This window comes from Xenopus laevis, chromosome 6L, assembly GCF_017654675.1.
Source record: "Xenopus laevis strain J_2021 chromosome 6L, Xenopus_laevis_v10.1, whole genome shotgun sequence".
Classification (NCBI taxonomy): Eukaryota; Metazoa; Chordata; class Amphibia; order Anura; family Pipidae; genus Xenopus; species Xenopus laevis.
Window position 1 is genome coordinate 17,943,161 of NC_054381.1, and position 22,601 is coordinate 17,965,761.

The following is a 22,601-nucleotide window of genomic DNA, read 5'->3' on the forward strand; positions in this document are numbered from 1 at the left end:
TATCTTTTTCTGGCTGTTCGGTGCAGGAGATCAAAGAGAAAGTCGGGACATTTCAGTAACAAACCAGGACTGCCGGTTGAGCTGTCAAAATCAGGACTGTCCCACAAGAAACGGGACAGTTGGGAGGGACAGTTGGGAGGTATGACCTATCTCTGGGTATAGACCCACAGGGCAAAATGATATTGATTAACACTTGCTTTGTCCTTTGGTGGAACACACATAATACTACCACTCTTTTATTGAGTTTTGTACTATTAAGGGCAGGGGCACACAGGCAGATTTGGGGAGATTTAGTCGCCTGGCCACTAATCGCCTCTTCAGTGGGGTGACAATCTCCCCAAACTGCCTTCCGCCTGCTATAACAAGAAAACGCCAGCGCCAATGCACTCGCAGCGCTTCGATTACCGAAGACGCCAGAAGTTTCCTCGTGAGGCAACTCGTTAAACCATTTCGAGGGCAATCCTTATCTACACCTTCATCGATAACAACAATTAAAGATGATTGTTCCCCTTTAATTGATTGGCAATTCCTCTGTATCAGAGGCTTCAGACTTTTAATCTTGCCTGCTCGCCCACTCCTTCCTAAAATATGTTTCTCTACAATCTCACACAGAATTATAATAATTAATAATTCGCTGGGAGACGGCTTTTTTTTTTTTCTGCCATAGAACCGTGACAACATTTTCTGAGTCAGTCGTTACTCAATAACCAGGTCTGAGATGACAGAGTTTATAGCTTGCAATTCACAGCAAACGTAATTATTGATTTCTAAAAATACAAAGACAAAGCAAACCTAATTAAAGTAAGTTGACTCTAATAAATATACAGGTGAATGACATGATGCAAATCACTGACGATATATATAAACCACTCTGGATAAAAATACAGACCTGTGGAATGAGGACAGAACTGTGATTAACTGAGATTCCAGACATATGATGCATGAATATTTAGAACATTTTAAAGAGAAAGACATTTATCTTATATTTACATGCTCTTATAGGGGACCTTAATCCAGTCACTTTTATATTAATTTTCTAGTTTTAGTGTTTTCTTGTACATTAGCAGTTATAGACCGCTAATACTAGGGTTTTGGCTCAACAGCTTCCTCTGAAAGTCTGGGGCTCATTTATAAACAGTGGGCAAATTTGCACCTGGGCAGTAACCCATAGCAACCAATCAGTGATTAGCTTTTTTCAGCCAGCTTCAGGATGAGCACTGAAAGCAATCATCTGATTGGTTGCCATGGGTTACTGCCCAGGAGCAAATTTGCCCACTGTTTATAAATGAGCCCCAGTGAGTCAGCAAACTTAGGGTAAAGTACTATTCACAAAGGGCATAGACAGTTAAGATCACTTACACACTGGGGCAGATTTATTAAGGGTCGAATTTCAAAGTAATGGGAGTTTTTTTGAACTCCCATAACTTCGAAACTTGAAGAAAAAAGACCAACCGAAATTCATTAAAAAAAAAAATCAAAGTTTTTTTTCTGTGGGTGAATCGGCTGTATTTGAATCGTTCAAATCTAAGTAAGATTGTATTAGATCGAATTTGATTCTAAGTATTTAAAAAAATAGGTTCTAGGAGGTCCCCCATAGGCTAAAACAGCAATTTGGCAGGTTTTAGATGGCGAATGTTCGAAGACGAAGTTTTAAAGAGAAAGTACATGATGAATTTCAATATTTGAATAGTCTAATTTTTTTTAAACTTCAAATCGAATTTTGGCGTATTTGATAGTTGAAGTATACTATAATAGCGTGAAACTCGATTTTTTTTACTTTGAATTTTTACTTCGACCCTTGATAAATCTGCCCCACTGACTGTCTTAAACTTTCTAAAATGGATAGTATTTTAGATACCATAAAAAAAATTATGTAAATTGCAAAAGTGCTCAGAGGATCACTCTAAATTGATATCAATTTATTATTTTACTATGCTCTTAAATGTACCTGTTCTATTGAGCCTAACACAGAGCAATAACTACACTGGCCTTGTTTTTTGGTATACAGGCTATGAGCAAGTTTAGGCTATTGGCAAAACAAGCAGTTTCTCTGTCAGCACAGAAATACTTATAATAAAACCATTTACTTGAATGGCAACCGCCATTGTGCCTACTGACTGTTACTATTATAGTCAATGGCAGTCAGTATAAGCAGTTCTGGGTATGCTGAGCTGATAGACTATATAAGATACCATAAAACTATGGTATTGTTATTGCTCTGTGTAAGCTTTATTCAGCTGCTATATTTAAGGGCATAATGTGTGTTTAAAGGAGATCTAAACCTTAAAAGTCTTTAAAATTTTGTAAGCTCTTACAAGCATGGACCTCGGATTCTATTGTTATTTTTAACCCTTGTAAGAACCCTATTTGTCATACATGTAATTGTAAAGGGCTGCATAACTTGCACATATGTGATGATGATGATGGTGATATGGATGGATTGTGCTCTCAAACTAGCCTTGGTCAATAGTATCCTGGCCTTGAGGCAGAGCCACCTCCTGGGCTATAAGAGCAGTTCTTTGTTTTTCTGTGTTGTGGAGTGATATCTCTTTGCTCTCACATCTGTAACTTCTTTTTACTCCCTTACATTCTCATTTTAAATGTTCCCAAATCTATAAAACGCTGTGATTCCTTTGTTCAGGGTTCTGATGCTTTGTGAGTTCAGAATCCATGGAGCGCATGCCAAATAAACTTTTGTCTTTTACCTCAAGTTATCTTTAGTTCCTGAATTTCTTCAACAATACATAAGCTAAGGGGGTCTAGCTATCTAGGCAAATTCAGACTTGGGTGATAAAATATCCTCCTGGGCCCAGTCAAAAGGAGCAGTGGCGTAACTATAGAGGAAGCAGACCCCGCAGTCGCAGGCTCTCTTACCTGCAGCGAGGAAGGGGGGACACAAGTCGGCAGCAGTAGGGGACAGGGAGTGGGTGGGGCAGAGGTGGGATGTGGGTGGGGCAGATGGGGCGGGAAGTAGGCGGGAGGATAGGGAGTGCGCTGGGCCCCTCTGAAGATTTTTTTGCAGGGGGGCCCGGCACACTCTAGTTACGCCACTGACAAGGAGACATCCGTTTTCATTTTATTTTGCTGTTAAGAAATCCTACAAGAAAAAACAACCTGCACAACACACATCAACAGTCGATCACATAAATGGAAATGATCCAAATGTATTATATGAATTTTCAGATGAAAAGCTAGCAAGCCCTTACAGTACTGTTTAGTCTACCACTTGGGGACACATGGGGTACAAGTGTACTGGGCCCTGGCCCCCCTTGACAGCGCCGAAGTCCTGAATGCGGAACTGCAGAAAAGCTGAAGTCTCGAAAGCGGAAGTGCCGAAAAGTGGAACAGCCGAAATCCCGAAGCGGCGAAAAGACCAGAAGCCAAGAAAACAGCCGAAATTGAAGTCCTGAAGCGAAGTCACGAAATGTGTGTGGTTTTTTTTTTAATCCCCTGGCCACCAATGTATTATTTTAATATTGTATAGGCCCCTGCCACCAATGTTTTTTATAACTCATGTGTGTAGGGTTGCCACCTGTCCGGTTTTGAACCGGACAGCCCGGTATTTTGAAGGGCTGCCCGGTTCAATGCTTCCTGCCCGGTTTTCCAAATAAGGAAAACCGGGCGGGATTAGCTTGATTGACGCCGCGATCGGCCAATCGGCGATCGCGACGTCATAGCTCCGCCCCGTGACGTCACGGGACCGCCCACTGACGTCACGGGAACGCCCACTGACGTCACGGGAACGCCCATTGACGTCACGGGAACGCCCACTGACGTCACGGGACCACCCCCTGTCCGGCTGGAGCCACAGGGAAAGGTGGCAACCCTACATGTGTGTGTGTGTGTGTGGGGGTTACCTTTTTTAGCGCTGATGTCTGTGTGGTCTTTTAACTGTGATGTAGAGTGGGTGGGATCTGGGGTGGAGCTTGGGGGCCAGGGCGGGCCTAGGGTTGCCTCCTTTAGTGAAAAAAATAACCAGCCGGTGGGGGGCGGGTACAAAAAGGAGGCGGTCTATGACGCAAAAAGGGACGGGCTCCGCAGTGTGCCGCAAAAAGGGGCGGAGCAACATCACGGCAATGTGAAGAACACTACAAAAAAGGTAAGTTCTGCGCAAATGGGGGCAGGCCGAGGGCTTTTTTTTAAAGGATATTACAAATTACCGGCAACTACATTGCCGGTAAATTTGTACTACCGGCCCCGGCCTTGGCAGGTCTTTTACCGGCTAGGCCGGTAAAATACTGGCTGGGTTCCAACCCTAGGTGGGCTGAATATTTTTGTACAGCGCCCCGTGATTTCAAATGGAAGCCCTGCCCACCCTAATTTGCATATACAAATTAGGATTCGGTTCAATATTTGGCCAAAGCTTTTGTGAAGGATTTGGGGGTTCGGCCGAAACCGAAATAGTGGATTGAGGGCATCCCTAGTAGCAACAACATTAAATTTGTAATCTTACAGAGCATTTGTGTTTAGATGGGGTCAGTGACCCCCATTTGAAAGCTGGAAAGAGTCAGAAGCAGAAAGTAATTCGTTTCAAAACAATAAAAAATAAAGAAGACCAACTGAAAGGTTGCTTAGAATTGGCCATTTTATAACAAATACTAAAACTTAGCTGAAAGGTGAAGCACAATAATTCACGCACATGTATGTAGGGCTATATAGGGATATACATCTAATAACCCAAGCATGAAGCCTCTAAATCTACACGGGATCTGATGCAGTAATTGAAATGTTGAATCACTTTCACTTTATGGCGCAACAAGGTAAAACCTGCCCCAACAAACATGGCCGACACTGACTCACCAACACCGTCTTCCGGTTTCCTGATGCGTCTCTTTCCGGTCGCTGCCTCTTTCCTTCCCTTCTACGCTGAGCTCGGCCTGGGAGATCAGCGGCCGCAGCCATGGCGCTTTACAACTTTAAGAAGATTATGGTGGTCCCGGCCGCTAAGGTGGGTCGGGTGGCGCTTGTTGGTGCCGGGGAGATGAGGGTTTAGTGTTATGAGTGGTTTCCGGGTTAGGGAAGTGCGGGTTTGGCACGTGTTTAAATCCCCAGTGCGGACACGTGGAGACGCTGATCACTTCTCTGCTCTGTGCGGGGGGAAACGCTGCAATGTCTCTGCTCATAGGGACAGCGACTTTCAGTTGTATCTTTTAGACAGTAATTGCCTGTAGCCAGAAAAACTCAATTTATTCATATTCAGTCCCCTACCAACCACACACATGCCCCTGCCAGGGATATTTAATCAGCTATCCCCCCTACAGCACGTTATTAGTGAGCACAGGAATATACCATCTCTTTTCCCTTCACTTTTAATATAAAAGCTCAATTAAATGCCCAGAGAGGAACATTATTTCATACCCTTTATATTAACGTTTAGTATTATGTAAAGAGGGATATTCTGAGACCATTTGCAATTGGTTTTCATTTTTTTTAGTGGTTTTTGACTTCGTTTTTAATTCAGCAGATCTCCAGTTTGTAATTTCAGCAATCTGGTTACTAGGGTCCAAATTCCCCTAGCAACCATGAATTAATATGAATAAGAGACTGGAATATGAATAGGAGAGGCCTGAATAGAAAGTTGCTTAGAATTGGCAGTTCTATAACATACTAAAAGTTAATTAATCACACTGGGTTATTTGGCCTTGTTACCAGGGAGTGTAGGGAATTGTAGTTAATAAATATCAGGAATGACTTGCATGGAGATGTGCCATTCCTTATAGGCATGATAGACAGATAACATATTATGTCAGATAGTAAAGTCGGAAAATAATTAATTTCTGGTCCCAAGGTAGGGTTGCCACATTTTCTGGAAAAAAATACCGGCCTTCTTATATATTTATGGTTTTTCCCTATTCATAACATTGGGATAAACCAACATTTTTACCTGCCAGGCGGGTAAAATACCGGACAGGTGGCAACCCTATCCCAAGGTGAAGAGATGAGCATAAATGGCCAATTCTAAGCAACTTTTCAATTAGACTTTTTTTTATTATTATTATTTTATTCGTTTTTTTACTTTTTCCAACTTCCAAATTGGTGTCACTGACCCCATCTAAAAAAAAAAAATGCTCTGTAAAGCTACACACTTATAGTTATGACTCCTCTTTCTATTCAGGCCTCTCCCATTTCCATATTCCAGTCTCTTATTCCAATCAATGCACGGTTGCTAGGGTAATTTAGACCCTAGCAACCAGATTGCTGAAGTTGCAAAAAGCTGCAAAAAACGCTAAATAACTCAAACTATTTAGGGAATAAAGAAATGAGGTATAGAAGACATAATAGCAAAAAAGAAGGGAAAAAATTATTAAACACCATAAATTATGAGAACGATGGGTTAATTCCTTAAATAAGGAAAGAAAATAATTGTGAAAGGTATAAACGATGCTAGAAAAAGCAAATATAAAAGGGAAAAGGATACTGAAATAATTATGTAAAAGGGGAACAGAAGTGATAATTTGATTATATAAAATATAATTATAATGTTTGTTTTTTTTTTCTAACTTTTATTTGGTTATCTTTTATGTTTTGATTAATGCTATAAAATGATACAATACATTTGATGCTGTTTAATCTTGACTTCTTTTTTTAAATGGAAAAAAAATGACTAAAGAATTTAAAAAAAAACAAAAAACAAAACTCAAAAACCACAAATAATAATAAAATGAAAACAAATTGCAAATTGTCTCAGAATATCACTCTCAATATCATACTAAAAGTTCTCAAAGGTGAGCGATACCTTTAATATTCTCTGTAAGACTCTGACATATTACTCTCTTCAATCGCCTGTATCTATAGCTCAGGACTGTGATCTCTAATGAGCGCTATGAGTCCGTTTTTGCAAACAGTCTATATTTTTAATGTATAGAGCTGTGGAATATCCGTGCTATATATTTATTTTACAAGTATATGATCCGTTATCTGGAAACTCATTATCAAGAAAGCTCAGAATTACGGAACGGTCGTCTCCCATAGACTCCATTTTAACCAAATAATCAGAATTTTTATAAATATTTTCCTTTTTCTCTATAATAATAAAACAGTAGCTTGTACTTGATCCCAACTAATATATAATGAATCCTTATTGGAAGCAAAACCATTGGGTTTATTTCATGTTTACATGATTTTCTAGTAGATTTAATTTATGAAGATCCAAATCATGTAAAGATCCGTTATCCAGAAAACCCCAGCATTCTGGATAACAGGTCCCATAGCTGTAATGCGTTATGGCGGTTCTAGTTTTCTTTTCACTAATGAAAATTTTCTTTGTTACTTTCAGGACTTCATAGATCTGACTTTGTCCAAAACCCAAAGAAAGACGCCGACTGTAGTTCACAAACATTATCAGATCAACCGAATTCGGCACTTTTATATGAGGAAAGTGAAGTACACTCAGCAGAATTACCATGACCGCTTGTCCCAGATACTCACGGATTTCCCTAAACTGGACGTAAGTATTATTTGACTTACAGGGAATGTCGACCCAAGCAATAATAAATGAAAACATCTTTGTAATATACGTTCATTACAAATGTTCAATGGTGTTTGTTATTTGTATATGTATTGCCATTGAAATCGGTGTCTGTCCCTTTCTATTCTCTGTCCTGCTGTGTCAGACTGTTGATACAATGTAAGACAAGGAAGCTGATTAACAGACCTGGGGAACTAAGACTTTTGCAACATTATTTAAACAGTTAAACAATCAGGAGTTAAGCAAATGCTGCTTTCAATAGCAATTGTTTATACTACTAACTTGAAAAGCGCTGAAAATATGAAAAATGTGTATTGGAAAGTTTCTTTTATTAGGCACATTTTTATTTTGGTGTTGACTTGCCCTTTAAAGGTGAATTAAAGGTACAGAATGCAGTAGAATTACCATTGGGAGTGTTCATTTTGCTGTAAAGATGATATCTAAAGCTTAAGAAGTAGAGCCTAGATTAGTGGTTCCGCCTGATTCCCTATACAGCTATGGGATCCGTTATCTGCAAACCCGTTAATCAGAATGGCCATCTCCCATAGACTCCATTTTATCCAAATAATCCAAAGTAAAAAAAAATAACATTTTCTCTGTAATAATAAAACAGTAGCTTGTACTTGATCCCAACTAAGATATAATTAATCCTTATTGGAAGCAAAACCAGTCTATTGGGGTTATTTAATGTTTACATTAGATTTAAGGCATGAAGATCCAAATTAGAGAGACCCATTATCCGGAAAACCACAGTTCCCGAGCATTCTGAATACCATGGCCCATACCTGTACGTGTAAACCCCTAGAGATGTAACTTATATATATCTATATATAGATAGATATATAGATATATATAAAATATAAATATATATTTTTTTTTATAACAAATGTCTTCTTCCCAAAGTTTAGGGGGCCCACATTGATTCTGCTGTGGGGCCCAGTAATTAATTGTTACAGTTATTAATGGGTATAGTAAAATGACTGTGTTTTCTCTTACTGTAGGACGTGCATCCGTTTTATGCCGATTTAATGAACGTCCTGTATGACAAAGATCATTACAAACTGGCACTGGGACAGCTCAACATAGCCAAGAATCTCATTGACAAGTAAGAACCCATTTTTATCTTGTACAGATATAGGATCCGTTCCCTGGAAGCCCATTATCCAGAAAGCTCTGCATTATGGGAAGACCATCTCCCATAGACTCCATTTTATCCAAATAATCCAAATTGTAAAAAATTATTTCCTTTTTCTCTGTAATAATAAAATAGTAGCTAAGATATAATTAATCCTTATTGGAAGCAAAACCAGACTATTGGGTTTATTTAATGTTTACATTATTTTCTAGTAGACTTAAGGTATGAAGATCCAAATTATGGAAAGATCCCTTATCTGGAAAGCCCCATCTCCTGAGCATTCTGGATAACAGGTCCCATTCCTGTATATAGTACCTGTATTGCTGTGCCGGGGCACATTGGACTAATCCTTTGTCTTTCCCAGTGTGTCTAAGGATTATGTGAGACTGATGAAATACGGCGACTCACTGTATCGCTGCAAGCAGTTAAAGCGAGCGGCTCTGGGGCGCATGTGCACAATTATCAAAAGGCAGAAGCAGAGCCTGGAGTACCTGGAACAAGGTAGGGCCAGTATTACATTAAAGTGGATGGTTCACCTTTGATTAACTTTTAGTATTTAGTAATTGCCACTTCCAAGCAACTTTACAATTTGTCTTCATTTTTTTTTTGTTTGCATTGTTTGTTTTCTTCTGACTCTTTCCAAATTTCAAATGGGGGTCACTGACCCCATCTTATATAAACAAATGCTCTGTAAGGCTTCACATTTATTATTGCTACTTTTTATTACTCCTCTTTCTATTCAGGCCTCTACTATTCATATTCCAGTCTCTTATTCAAATCAATGCATGGTTACTAGGGGAATTTGGACCATGGCAACCAGACTGCTGAAATTGCAAACTGGAGAGCTGCTAAAAAAAAAAAAAACACATAACATAACAAAATTAAAGCCATTTGCAAATTTTCTCAGAATATCGCGCTCTACGTCATACTAAAAGTTAATTTTAAAGGTGAATAAACCTTTTAACCTGGCAGGGGCCATGGGTTTTCCAAGCAGGTTTCTGCTCAGTTCTCCATCCAAGGCTTCCTTTAAATAGCTACGGAGGGCTCTTAGAGAAACTATACTTCTCTGTAATTTTTTATATTTCTTTGGGTCTCTGTATGTTGACATCATTGAACACATCCGTTTAACTGTCTCATAGTATAAAACAGGAAACAATGGGACAGGAGTGGGGGATTCTGGTACCTTCCTGCCAGTAGACCATAGAAACGAAAAGTTACGTAGACCCACTTGCTCTTTAAGGGTAGTGGCACACGAGGCTACTGGGGGAGATTAGTCGCCTCTTCTTCGGGCGACTAATCTCCCCTAAATGCCTTCCTGCCGGCTAAAATCTAAATCGACAGCGGGATGGCCCTTGGATCGCTTAGTTTCCAAAGTCGCCTCAAAGTTTCCTCCTGAGGACTAATCTCCCCTGGGTAAAACTCGCATCAAATTAGACTAAACTCGGATTGAGTTTTTTCTCTGAAAAAAAAAACTTTAATGTCAGGACAGCTATCAAGAACATGTCCAAATTGGTCCCTGCACCTCTCCCATTGACCCATAATGAACTCGGCAGCTTTTCAGTGCCGAATAGTCGAATTTGAGTTCTTAAAGGTCCAGACTATGATAAATCTCAAAATTCGATTTAAAACTGGAATCGAGTTTGGATAATTCACAATTTGAATTTGAGTTTTGACCATAAAAAATTTAGAATTTTCAATTCGACCCTTAATAAATGAATAAATATGTCCTTTTTATATGGTCTACAATTCCTTCATTTTTCGGCAAAGAAGCTGTTAAAATATGGGCAAATAATCATTGAATGGTTCATATTTTTATCCAGGTCATACAAAGCATGTTTTACTCTGACTCCCTCCTTGGTCAGTGTATGTCCCTTAAAATAACGTGTCTTGTTCATAATCTAGATTTGTTTTCTCTTCCCCAGTGCGGCAACATCTTTCCCGTCTGCCAACCATTGATCCCAACACCAGAACCCTCCTGTTGTGCGGTTATCCAAACGTGGGCAAATCCAGCTTCATAAACAAGGTACGTTTAGCCTTCATTTCAGTGGTGAATTGAGTAACGCTTTGTGCACAATCACCTTGGGGTACCTGGTTTATTCTTGTGAAAGGAAGTGCATATTGGTGCTAAGAACGATTTCTCTTTCTAGGTGACCAGGGCAGATGTAGAGGTGCAGCCGTACGCCTTCACCACAAAGTCCTTATTCGTGGGACATATGGATTATAAATACCTACGGTGGCAGGTTGGTCTTTTTGCATTTCAAGGCTCTTGATCAGGGCCGGGAAGGGCAACGAAAAGGGGTAAGGTGAGGGGGGGGAGGGTCAGAGGGAGAGGGTCAGGGATAAGCGAGAGCTGCAGACGGAAGTGAATCTGAACTAGGGGTAGGCAGAAGAATCTGCAGGCACCTGCCAGCATTTGGTTTCAGTGCATGACTTATAAGTAATGCTTTAAAGGGATACTGTCATGGGGAAAAATGCTTTTTTTCAAAACACATCAGTTAATAGAGCTGATCCAGCAGAATTCTGTTTCTCAAAAGAGCAAACAGATTTTTTTATGTTTAATTTTGAAATTTGACATGGGGCTAGACATATTGTCAGTTTCCCAGCTGCCCCCAGTCATGTGATAAATTTCAGTCAGTCTTTACTTCTGTACTGCAAGTTGGAGTGATATCACCCCCTCCCTTCCCCTCCAGCAGCCTAACAGCAGAACAATGGGAAGGTAAGCAGATAGCAGCTCCCTAACACAAGATAACAGCTGCCTGGTAGATATAAGAACAGCACTCAATAGTAAAATCCAGGTCCCACTGAGACACATTCAGTTACATTGAGTAGGAGAAACAACAGCCTGTCAGAAAGCAGTTCCATCCTAAAGTGCTGGCTCTTTCTGAAAGCACATGACCAGGCAAAATGACTTGAGATGGAGCCTACACACCAATATTACAACTAAAAAAAATACACTTGCTGGTTCAGGAATTAAATTTTATATTGTAGAGTGAATTATTTGCAGTGTAATTTAGAAACAAAAACTACATAATAAAAATTATGACAGAATCCCTTTAAGCAACAAAGTCAAAGTATTTCCATGTGATGGTCCTTGCAGGTTGTAGACACCCCCGGAATCCTTGACCACCCACTAGAGGAGAGGAACACCATAGAGATGCAGGCAATCACTGCCCTCGCTCACTTGCGTTCTGCCATTCTCTACGTGATGGACATCTCCGAGCAGTGTGGCCATTCCATAGAACAACAGCTGGAGCTCTTTAGCAACATCCGTCCCCTCTTTTCCAATAAAGTAAGTAGTGTGCCTATAGCCAGTCTGAATTCATCCACACAAATGCCGTACTGAACTCCAGCTTTCTCTTCTTTGTGTAGCCTCTGATTATTGTCGTGAATAAGTGTGATATTAAGAGGGTCTCTGAACTCCCTGAAGAACAACAGGTAAGTGGTTACTTCATATATATGTGTGTCCTGATCAGATATAATTGAAGCTTATAAACACCATTTATATTTCATCCTGCATCTAATTGCCCGGCTCTATCAATCATGTATTTGTATTTTGCTTTTTTGGCCTTCGCCATTTGTGAAGGTGTCACTTGCAGTTTTAGCCAAATCTAAAGTGCCATTCTGACTGTTCACAATCTTCCTATTCATCTCCATTAGTCCTTATATTTTGTTATAATCCCCCTAATTAATAAGAAACCAGAAATAGGCATGCTAGAGAGAGAGCGAGCTATGGAGAGAGAGAGAGCTATGGAGAGAGAGCGAGAGCTATGGAGAGAGAGAGAGAGCTATGGAGAGAGAGAGAGCTATGAAGAGAGAGAGAGCTATGAAGAGAGAGAGAGCTATGGAGAGAGAGAGAGAGCTATGGAGAGAGAGAGAGCTATGGAGAGAGAGAGAGCTATGGAGAGAGAGAGAGCTATGGAGAGAGAGAGAGCTATGGAGAGAGAGAGAGCTATGGAGAGAGAGAGAGCTATGGAGAGAGAGAGCTATGGAGAGAGAGAGCTATGGAGAGAGAGAGAGCTATGGAGAGAGAGAGAGCTATGGAGAGAGAGAGAGCTATGGAGAGAGAGAGAGCTATGGAGAGAGAGAGAGCTATGGAGAGAGAGAGAGCTATGGAGAGAGAGAGAGCTATGGAGAGAGAGAGAGCTATGGAGAGAGAGAGAGCTATGGAGAGAGAGAGAGCTATGGAGAGAGAGAGCTATGGAGAGAGAGCGAGCTATGGAGAGAGAGCGAGAGAAATGGATAGAGAGAGAGCGATAGAGAGAGAGAGCGTCGGCTTCAATGACAGATGAACCTCAATTTCAGCTTGATTATATCTATCTGACGGCCCCTAAGCTTAGCTTCTCAATAGCAGCCCAGAGCTCACTGAGCATGTGCAGTGCCAATGGCACTTAAAAAGATATAGCCAAATTTAAGAGGGGAGTTCTTCTGCACGTCATTGAAGTCCTGGATCATTGCTTTTAAATGGCTGCTGAACCCCTATAAAATACAGCCAATTCTAACCATATTTATGTTTAGGCTTTACATCTCCTTTAAAGTAAAGGGATACACAACTGGTTCATTGCCACCTTCTAGTTACAACATGTATATTTATCACACACTGAAGAGAGTTTGCTCAAGTGATATATAATTCTAGTTTTATTTTTGTTATTATAATGGTGTATCATCATTGGAAGAAGCCCAGGCTGGTGTTCTATTTGTTTCCAAGTGTTGGTTCTGTTTGTGAACTACCTCTAGGTTTAACTCAGGGGTCCCCAACCTTTTTTACTGGTGAGCCACATTTAAATGTAAAAAGAGTTGGAGAGCAACACAAGCATGAAAAAATCCATGGAGATGTCAAATAAGGGCTGTGATTGGCTGTTTGGTAGTCCCTGTATGGACTGGTAGCCTACAGGAGGCTCTGTTTGACAGTACACTTGGTCTTTATGCAACCAAAACTTGCCACCAAGCCTGGAATTCAAAAATTTGCACCTACTTTGATGCCACTGGGAGCAACATCCAAGGGGTTGGTGAGCAACATGTTGCTCGCGAGCTACTGGTTGGGGACCACTGGTTTAACTGATGGTCTCTGTTTTCAGAAAATATTCCAGGATTTGGAAAATGAAGGGCTGACCGTGATCGAGACCAGCACCCTCACTGAGGAAGGAGTGATGACTGTCAAAACGGAGGTTTGTTTGGGCTGCTTTGGCTTGTGTCAGTAGAACACAGATGCCAGTGAGTTTTCCAGGCTGATGGTCCTTTTTAATTTTCCCAGGCTTGTGATCGACTTCTGGTTCATCGCGTTGAAAACAAAATGAAAGGCAACAAGGTGAACGACGTACTGAACCGGCTGCACTTGGCCATACCAGCGAAGAGAGACGGGAAGGTGGGTAGCCTACAAACTCCTTCGATTGAGTCAAAGTTTTGGAATGACATGAAGCTAGTCCCTCACCAGCTTAACGGCTGCATGTTGTGGGGCATGTTGGTATCTTATAGGGGGGCTTATTTTGCCTAGAAGATGTATTAGAGCTCTCTCTATTCAAATCATGTCTCTCTACATGCAGAATTTGTGCAAAAGGCAGTTATTTTGTTAGATTTTGTTTGTACTGGAATCAGTTATTTGAGTGAGCTCTAATACATCTGCTAGGAAAGGAAGCCCCTCTATAAGATATATTGGATCTAACTGTCAATTAACATCTGACACCCAACTGCTGCATGAAGACAGAATGAAGAGAATCAGATGCTGAGAGAGGAATAGTGACCATAAACTTGATTGTTTCAGAAACAGTGCAGAATATTTAATTGATTGTATTTGGATAGTTTCTTACTTCAGTATGAGGAAGCTTATATTAAAGTTTCATTTTCACGATAGTTGCCCTTTTTGGAAAGCTCAGCTTGCAGCACTTAACCTGAATTGCTGTGTTTAATTTCAGGAGCGACTGCCATTTATTCCTGAGGGTGCACTAGAGAGAAAGAAGCGCATGGTTACAGATGCGCCTAAAAAGAGACTGGTAAGTAAACAACACAGGGGAACCCACAAGCTGTTTTTGGGCTAATATGGGCAAATGTAGTATAAATGTGCTTTAACCCTCTTCTAGGCCTTGTATTTACTGTGTGTTTCTCTGCAGGAAAGGGACATTGAAATGGAACTGGGAGACGATTATATCTTGGATCTGCAGAGTAAGTTTTTAATTCCTAAACTGAGCAATAAAGCAGAATCCCATAGGAACCTTGTTGGGGGTGGGGACCAATCATCATCTTCAAATATTGGTTTGCTTATTGTGAATTTTCATTGTTTCTCTAGAATACTGGGACCTGATGAATCCCACTGAGAAACAGGACATAATACCTGAAATCTGGCAGGGTCACAATATTGCTGATTATATTGATCCGGAGATCATGAAGGTAAGGCTTGTATGTTAGTGTGTCACTAAGGGGTTAATCACAGGATCCATTTGATTAGGTACCGCAGTTTTATACCCACGTATGGGCAGATTTATCAAAGGTCGAATTTATGTGAATTTTATCATTACTCTAATAAATTCGAATATACTCACAACTCGAATGGGAGGCTAATTAAGAAATGATTTTAAACGTCTTAAATTCAATGGGATAGTCCCGAAAATTCGAATCGAGTTTTCCTTCCGGAAGAAACCTTGAATGTCAAGAAGACAGTTAACCTATTCGAATGGTTGAACGGATCTCTGCCATTGACTTGAACTCGGCAGGTTTTAGGGGGCGAATATTTAAATATTTAAATTAGAACTAGGGTCCAGGTTTGTGATGAATCTCACATTCAAATTTACATTCGCATTGGGGGATTAAAATTGGAATGTGTGAATTTTGACAACAAAACTCTTAATTTGAATTTACTATTCGACCCTTAAAGGAACAGTAACATCAAAACATTTTTTTAAAAAGTTCGTTCCTATACCACGAAAAAAACCACCAAGACTAATTAATAGGGATGCACCAAATCCGGGATTCGGCCAGGATTCAGCCTTTTGCAGCAGGATTCGGCCGAATCCTTCTGGCTGAACCGAATACTAATTTGCATATGCAAATTAGGGGTGGGAGGGAAATTGCATGAGTTTTTGTCACAAGACAAGGAAGTAAAAAAATGTTTCCCCCTTCCCACCCCTAATTTGCATATGCAAATTAGGATTCAGTTCGGTGTTCGGCCAAATCTTTTGCGAAGGATTTGGGGGTTCGGCCAAATCCAAAATAGTGCATCTCTGCTAAAACTTTAAAATTGCAGAAATCTTCAGAAAAGGCAACACATCGACGATCCATCGTGCTGCGCTCGATTTCTCCTCCCTGGTTATCTCCTAGGGAGGAGTCATGGAGCGCCGCACGATGGATCACCGGATCACCTTTTCTGAAGAGGAGCACAAGCTGAGTTTTCAGTAAGTTATTTCTTAATGAAGGCTGTGCGATTTTAACGTTTAATTAGTCTTGGTGTTTTTTTTCCTCTTATACCAACGAATCTTTTAAAAAAATTTTTGCTGTTACTGGTCCTTTAATAAATCTGCCCCTTAGCCCCGTGCCTTCTGTATTCAGCTCTGGAAATCTCGGAGACTGATCCATACGCTTAACCAGCCTGACAATGGCAAATAGATGGGCTAGTGTTTGGCTATTTGCCCTGTGTAGGTGTTTATTATTAAGGGTCAGTTTGCTAGTGTTCTCTGCTGCACTGGCTTCCTGTTGAGCTGCTCTGTTTGTTCAGTGGTGATGCAAGTTGACTGTGATGGAAGGAAGTTGGTTGAACAATGTCCTGGAGAAGAAAACTTTCACTGTAGCACCAACCATTGATCCGACTCTTCTATAGGACTAAAACCTTCTATTCCTAATCAATGTCTAGTGTAGGGTGGATGGGAAATCCTTCCATAATCCAAACCACCCCACGTAGGATCTCCATGGAAACCAACTGACAGCTGCAGGGTTAGCATGACCCAAGTCGGCTCACTGTCAGTGGGCATCGGGTAATCTTTAAGAAGATATTGCTTGCAGTGTTATCCCATAAAGATTTATTAACAATCCAGTTCTGTTTTCCACTAAAAATAGAGGTTATTTTGGAGTCAAAAATAGATTTTTCAGGTAAAAAAAACTTAGCTTGAGTTGAAAATACACCATCTTAAAGGAGAACTAAGCCCTTAAATGAATATGGTTAAAAATGCCATCATTTATATAGTGAACTTACTGCACCAGCCTAAAGTTTGAGCTTGTCAATAGCAGCAATGATCCAGGACTTCATACTTGTCACAGGGGGTCACCATCTTGGAAAGTGTCTGTGACACTCACATGCTCAGTGGGCTCTGATTGGCTGTTGAGAAGCTAAGCTTAGGGGTCGTCACTAATTATCCAGTAGAAAATGAGCTTCCCCTGTAATATAAGCTGATGCTACAGGTTTGCTGATTATTAAATTCTAATGCTAATTGCACTGGTTTCTGTGCTGCCATGTAGTAATTATCTGTATTTATTACTAATCAGCCTTATATTGTGACATTTCTATTCTACTGAGCATGTGAGTGTCACAGACACTTTCCAAGATGGTGACCCCCTGTGACAAGTTTGAAGTCCTGGATTATTGCTGCTATTGACAAGCTGAAACTTTAGCCTCGTGCAATAAGTTTTGTATATAAAATATAGTACTTTTAGCCATTCATTTTTAGGGGTTAGTTCTCCTTTAAAGGATAACTAATTGCACTGGTTTCTGTGCTGCCATGTAGTAATTATCTGTATTAATTACTAATCAGCCTTATATTGTGACATTTCTATTCTATGTGTACTGTATATTGTGAGTGGGTCCCTAAGCTCAGTAAGTGACAGCAGCACAGAGCATGTGCAGTGAATCAGCAGAAAAGAAGATGGGGAGCTACTGGGGCATCTTTGGAGACACAGATCTTTACTGCTAAAGGGCTGTGGTTGCCTTGGGCTGGTACAGAAGCTCAAAACATAATGTACAACATTTCTAGCTACTTCTTTAGTTAAGCTTTAGTTTTTCTTTAAACCTGTCATTCAGGAGTCAATGGCAGAGGTCCCCTTAACCATTTGAAGATGTTATAACAAACAAGGGAAAGTTGTGCTCACCACTATTTTTTAAAACCATTAGGCAGGGGTGCAATGAGGCGATGACCACAAAATACATATAGTCAAATACAAGAGTCCTCTGCACTCAACCCATTATCAATATATTTAAGACAGAGACATTTTGTGCATACTGCTACTAAAAAATGCCTTACCCTTTAAACAAAACAGGGATTGTTTGTCCATATATTGCAATATATTTAAGCTGGCCAACTACGTCAGTCATCCCATATCTGGCCAGTCCTATGCTCCATACTTAGACACCAGTGGGATCACCTGACTGGTGTCTAATAAAAGGGCAGCCAAGTTTGGGAGTTTTACTTTGAAAGCAGCAAGTTAAGTTGCAGGTAAAACCAAGTCCCTTTGTAAAATGTATAATGAAGCAATAGAATTCTTAATGAATCAGATAAAATTAAGCGTAGGACTGGCCAGATATGGGATGACTGTGACGTAGTTGGCCAGCTTAAATATATTGCAATATATGGACAAACAATCCCTGTGTTGTTTAAAGGGTAAGGCATTTTTCAGTAGCAGTATGCACAAAATGTCTCTGTCTTAAATATATTGATAATGGGTTGAGTGCTGAGGACTCTTGTATTTGACCATTTGAAAATGTTAATAGCCTTCATGATGTTCAAGTTTTTTTTTTTCAGAGGGTATTGCCGGAAAACTCAATGAATTCGAGCGACTCGTGTTTTTTTTTTTTTAACGAAACGCTTATCAATTTAAGTTTTCCGGTTAACCCCGAATTCGCTGATTTGAGATTTTTCCATTTTTTTTTAATCAGAAACCATTCGAGTTCATTTGAGGTATAAAAAAACACTTCACATAAATTCCGGCTATCCGAGGCCGACCGAGGCTCCGCGGCGCTGCGGTATCGTCACGTTTAGGGGGGATTCTGACTTAGAGGCGTTCAGTCATAATCCCACAGATGGTAGCTTCGCTCCATTGGCTGCAAAATAACCCCCGTTAAGTTTGCAGTCCAGGGCATTGTAAACTTCATGCGTTTCTCCTTAAGAATTTGCAGCTGAATTTCTTCTTTTTCTTGTTCCTTTAGAAACTGGAGGAGCTGGAGAAAGAGGAGGAACTGCGGGAAGGCGCTGGAGAATACGACAGTGATCCCGAGAGCGAGGACGAAGAAATGGTCGAAATCAGAGAACTGGCACAGCAGATCCGCGAGAAGAAAAAGCTGAAGTTCCTCGCGTCAAAGGAGAAAGATATACACGGGCCGAGACTGCCCAGAACTGCTAAAAAGGCAAGTAATAGGGAACCTAGGTATGCTCTTACCTTTTGGGGTTTATTAGAAAATGGACTGTATAGTAAAGCTGCAGGTCAGGGAGCATGCTCAGTAGGGAGGGAGGCTTCTTATATTGCTGTGAAATATTTGTACAGAAATGGGATCCGTTATCCAGAAAGCTCTGAATAACAGAACTCCATTTTATCCAAATAATCCAAATTATAAAAAAATGATTTCCCTTTTCTCTGTAATAATAAAACAGTAGCTTGTACTTGATCCCAACTAAGATATAATTAATCCTTATTGGAAGTAAAACCAGCCTATTGGGTTTATTTAATGTTTATATGATTTTCTAGTAGACTTGAGGTATGAAGGATCTTAAATTATGGAAGGATCTGTTATCTGGAAAACCACAGGCCCCAAGGGAAAGTTCTAAAAGTGCATTATATAGAAATATTTTTGAATTTAATTTTCCTTTACCAACAGGTGCAACGCAAGTCCTTGGAGAAGGAGATGAGTTCCCTGGGTCTTGACATGACCGAGAAAGACGAGGTAAAAACATTAAGAAAATTCTACAACCTGTCTTTTTATCCAGGCTTGGGCTGCTGTGAGGATACTGGGAGTTGTTGTTCTGCTATAGATGAACAGTCACTTGCCTTTTACCCATAGATCTGTTGTGTCTAGGTCTTAATCATTTCAGCAAGGGTCATTTGGTTTTCCTTTTATCTGTTTCAGACACATTACGCTACTCAGGCGAGATCAAGGAGCGTGCAAAGAAAACGCAAGAGGGAGGAGTCTGAGCCGCCCGCCACTCGCTCCCGCAGCAGAAGCGTCTCCAAGACTCCGCGAGACCAGTCTGGAATGCGTGATGTCAAGGTCCCTGTGCCTTTAATTTCCTTGGGAATTGTATTTATACACCTGTGATTTGTTCTTTAGATCCTGATTTCTTTATTCTTTGATATAATGATCCCAAAGAATTGGTCTAACTGGGTAGTGGCTGTGCAACACTATGGGACATAGACACATAACTAGGCAATGGATACGGCATAATCCTGCTCACTTGATTGGATGTTGTAGCCAGTCCTTACCTGTAGGGTTCAGTACTTGCAGGCACAATGCCATACTTAATGACTAGCTGTTTGTAAAGTCAGTCATCCAGCAGAAATCTCTCCTTTCATTGCCAGATGACAGTTGGATTTCACAGAATACAGTTTATTTATACAGTGCCAGTGCTCCGGACTCCCAACTATTCCATCGTATCCAATTAGACTAATCGATGTAGACGGCTGGGTCCCGAGCTTACAAAGGGAATAACTCGGGAGGCACCGAATCCAGGATTCAGTTCGGGATTCTGCCGAATCCTTCTGCCATGCCGAACCATAATTTGCATATGCAAATTAGGGGCAGGGAGCGAAATCATGTGACTTTTTGTCAGAAATCAAGGAAGAAAAACTTTTTCCCCCTTCCCACCCCTAATTTGCATATGCAAATTAGGGGTCGGATTCGGTTCGATATTCTGCCAAAGTAGTGGATTCGGTGCATCACTAGGAATAACGTATACGAAGGAAATAACGTTAACCGCATTGATTTAGTGAAGTGCAGTTGCATTGTGGGTAATGATGGTTTCTCTCCTGTTTAAAACAGATGGTGAAAAAGGCTAAGAAGATCATGAAGAATTCCCAGAAGAAGAACAATCGTTTGGGCAAGAAAGGCGAGGGCGACAGGCACGTGTTTGATCTGAAACCCAAGCATTTATTTTCCGGCAAGAGGAAATCGGGGAAGACAGACAGCAGATAAAGTGTTAATAATGAAATCCTCTGCTTTAATGGACCTTATATACAGAATATTTAGTAACCATCACATAAGGATGCCATGCACCCATCCAGCTCTCCTTTCTTTCTGTTACTGTACTTACAGGGAGATAGAAATCATGTGCCGTTTCACAAGTTTCCCATGAGAAGCCGTGCATAACAAATCATTGTCTGGTACATTTGCAGAGAATTTACTGAGATTTCCCATATGAATTAACTGTCAATTTATTTTTTTTGGTTAAAAATTCAACACAAAATCTTTGCTGTAATCAGTGCCAGGATGCTGGTCAGAGATGTTTGTGAATAATAAACATGGAACATCTGTTCTCCTTGACTCATGCTGAATTTATTAGTAATGTCAATCACTGACAGAAGAGAGAATGTATTGGGGAGATTTTGTTGGATGTAGTCGCATGGGATTGATACAAAAATCTGATGTATAAATTACATTGAAGATTGAGGCAAATTTATCCCAAGGTCGAATTTCTCCGAAAAAAACTCGAATGTCAGGAAGGCTAGTAACATGTCCAAATTGGTCCCTGGACCTCTCCCATTGACTTATACATGAACTCGGCAGGTTTTAGGTGACGAATAGTCGAAGTCGAAGGGCCACAGCTAAATCTCGAAATTCAAATTAATATTTGAATTGAGTTTGGATAACTCACAATTCTAACTTGACAGTTTTGACAAAAAAAAAAAATAGAATTTTCAATTTGACCCTTAAAGGGGAAGGAAACCCCTCTTCTTCCTGCTTTGACCGGCGCATGCGCAGTAGATCCGTACCGGCGAAAATGATCCTACTGCGCATGCGCCAAAACGCCGTTCACAGCAGGAAGAAGATGTGACCTGCGCAGAAGGGTAAGTAACAAGTTAGGAGAATTTGCCCAGCGGGACGGGTAGGCCAGGGGGGAGGAGGGAGGGGGGGCAACAAACGGGAGGGGGGGTTTGCGCCGACTAGGTTTCCTTCCCCTTTAAATCTGCCCTTGTATGTTGGATGTAGGTGCATGAGCAAGACATCAGACTTTATCTGATCTGATGTTACATTACAGCTATGGGGGGATCAAATTTTGTAGGGTCCAACAAAATCTTGTGCTGTTGCTTAGTGTTGCTTGTCAAGATCAGATAAAATCTGACCCACACAATCTGATCAATATCTCCTTGTGTAGTTTAGCCCTTAGCCAACATATTGCTGAAAGCCAGAAAAATGGTTGGTTTTAGTGACCCGACCCTAACCTGCCCTTAGCCTGCGCCGCCTGCATCCGCGTTTCCGGGTTACTTTTATAGACCTGCCCTGCTGATGACATCACAAAAGGAGCAAGCAAGCGCAGCGTCTATAAAAGAACCTGAAAGTTGGGAGCCGGCATTTGACGGTGGCGGGTGCAGAGAGCAGGAGAAGAGCTCAACCCACACGCGAAGAATCGTGCGAGGTCGGCCCGAATCCGCCCGACCTGCGGGTAAACCCAATGTCCTGGCCCGCACATCACTAGTTTATTAAGAGTCCCATATAATTTTATAGCTCCCCTAACCAATCCAAAGTACCTTTTCATTTCAGTAGGCGATCAGCGGCGATTCTGACTAAGCCTGAGGCGGCTCCTGAAATGCCGCCCCCCCCTCACCAACTTACGCGTCGGGAGGGGAGGCAGAAACACTATTGCGGAGAGCGCAATTGCGCTCTCTCGCAATAGTACAGCCGAATTTCCGGTTCAAATACCGGAAATTCGGCTCTTAAAGGTGCAGGAGCGGCTTTTTGCCGCCCCTGGAATCCTTTCAGGCGCTGCCGCCTGAGGCGAGCGGCTCAGCTCGCCTCATTGGCGGCGCGCCCCTGTAGGCGATGCCCCTTTTCCCTGAGGCATATATTTTGCAAACATCTTGATATGATAAAGTGAT

The 22,601-nt window shown here is 41.0% G+C and overlaps 1 protein-coding gene across 2 annotated transcripts; it reads left to right on the forward strand.

Moving 5' to 3' along the window:
• The first annotated feature begins 4,810 nt into the window (after nucleotides 1-4,810).
• Nucleotides 4,811-21,041, forward strand: gtpbp4.L (GTP binding protein 4 L homeolog). Of its 2 annotated transcripts, XM_018266143.2 has the most exons (17): nucleotides 4,811-4,948; nucleotides 7,277-7,447; nucleotides 8,470-8,573; nucleotides 8,968-9,104; nucleotides 10,526-10,626; nucleotides 10,751-10,843; nucleotides 11,701-11,892; nucleotides 11,973-12,038; nucleotides 13,679-13,768; nucleotides 13,855-13,965; nucleotides 14,513-14,590; nucleotides 14,708-14,759; nucleotides 14,884-14,984; nucleotides 18,724-18,921; nucleotides 19,390-19,455; nucleotides 19,639-19,779; nucleotides 20,548-21,040. In XM_018266143.2, exons 1-17 carry the CDS (start codon nucleotides 4,901-4,903, stop codon nucleotides 20,698-20,700), a joined length of 1,902 nt encoding a protein of 633 aa, XP_018121632.1. In that variant the 5' UTR covers nucleotides 4,811-4,900; the 3' UTR covers nucleotides 20,701-21,040.
• Nucleotides 21,042-22,601: the final 1,560 nt, after the last annotated feature.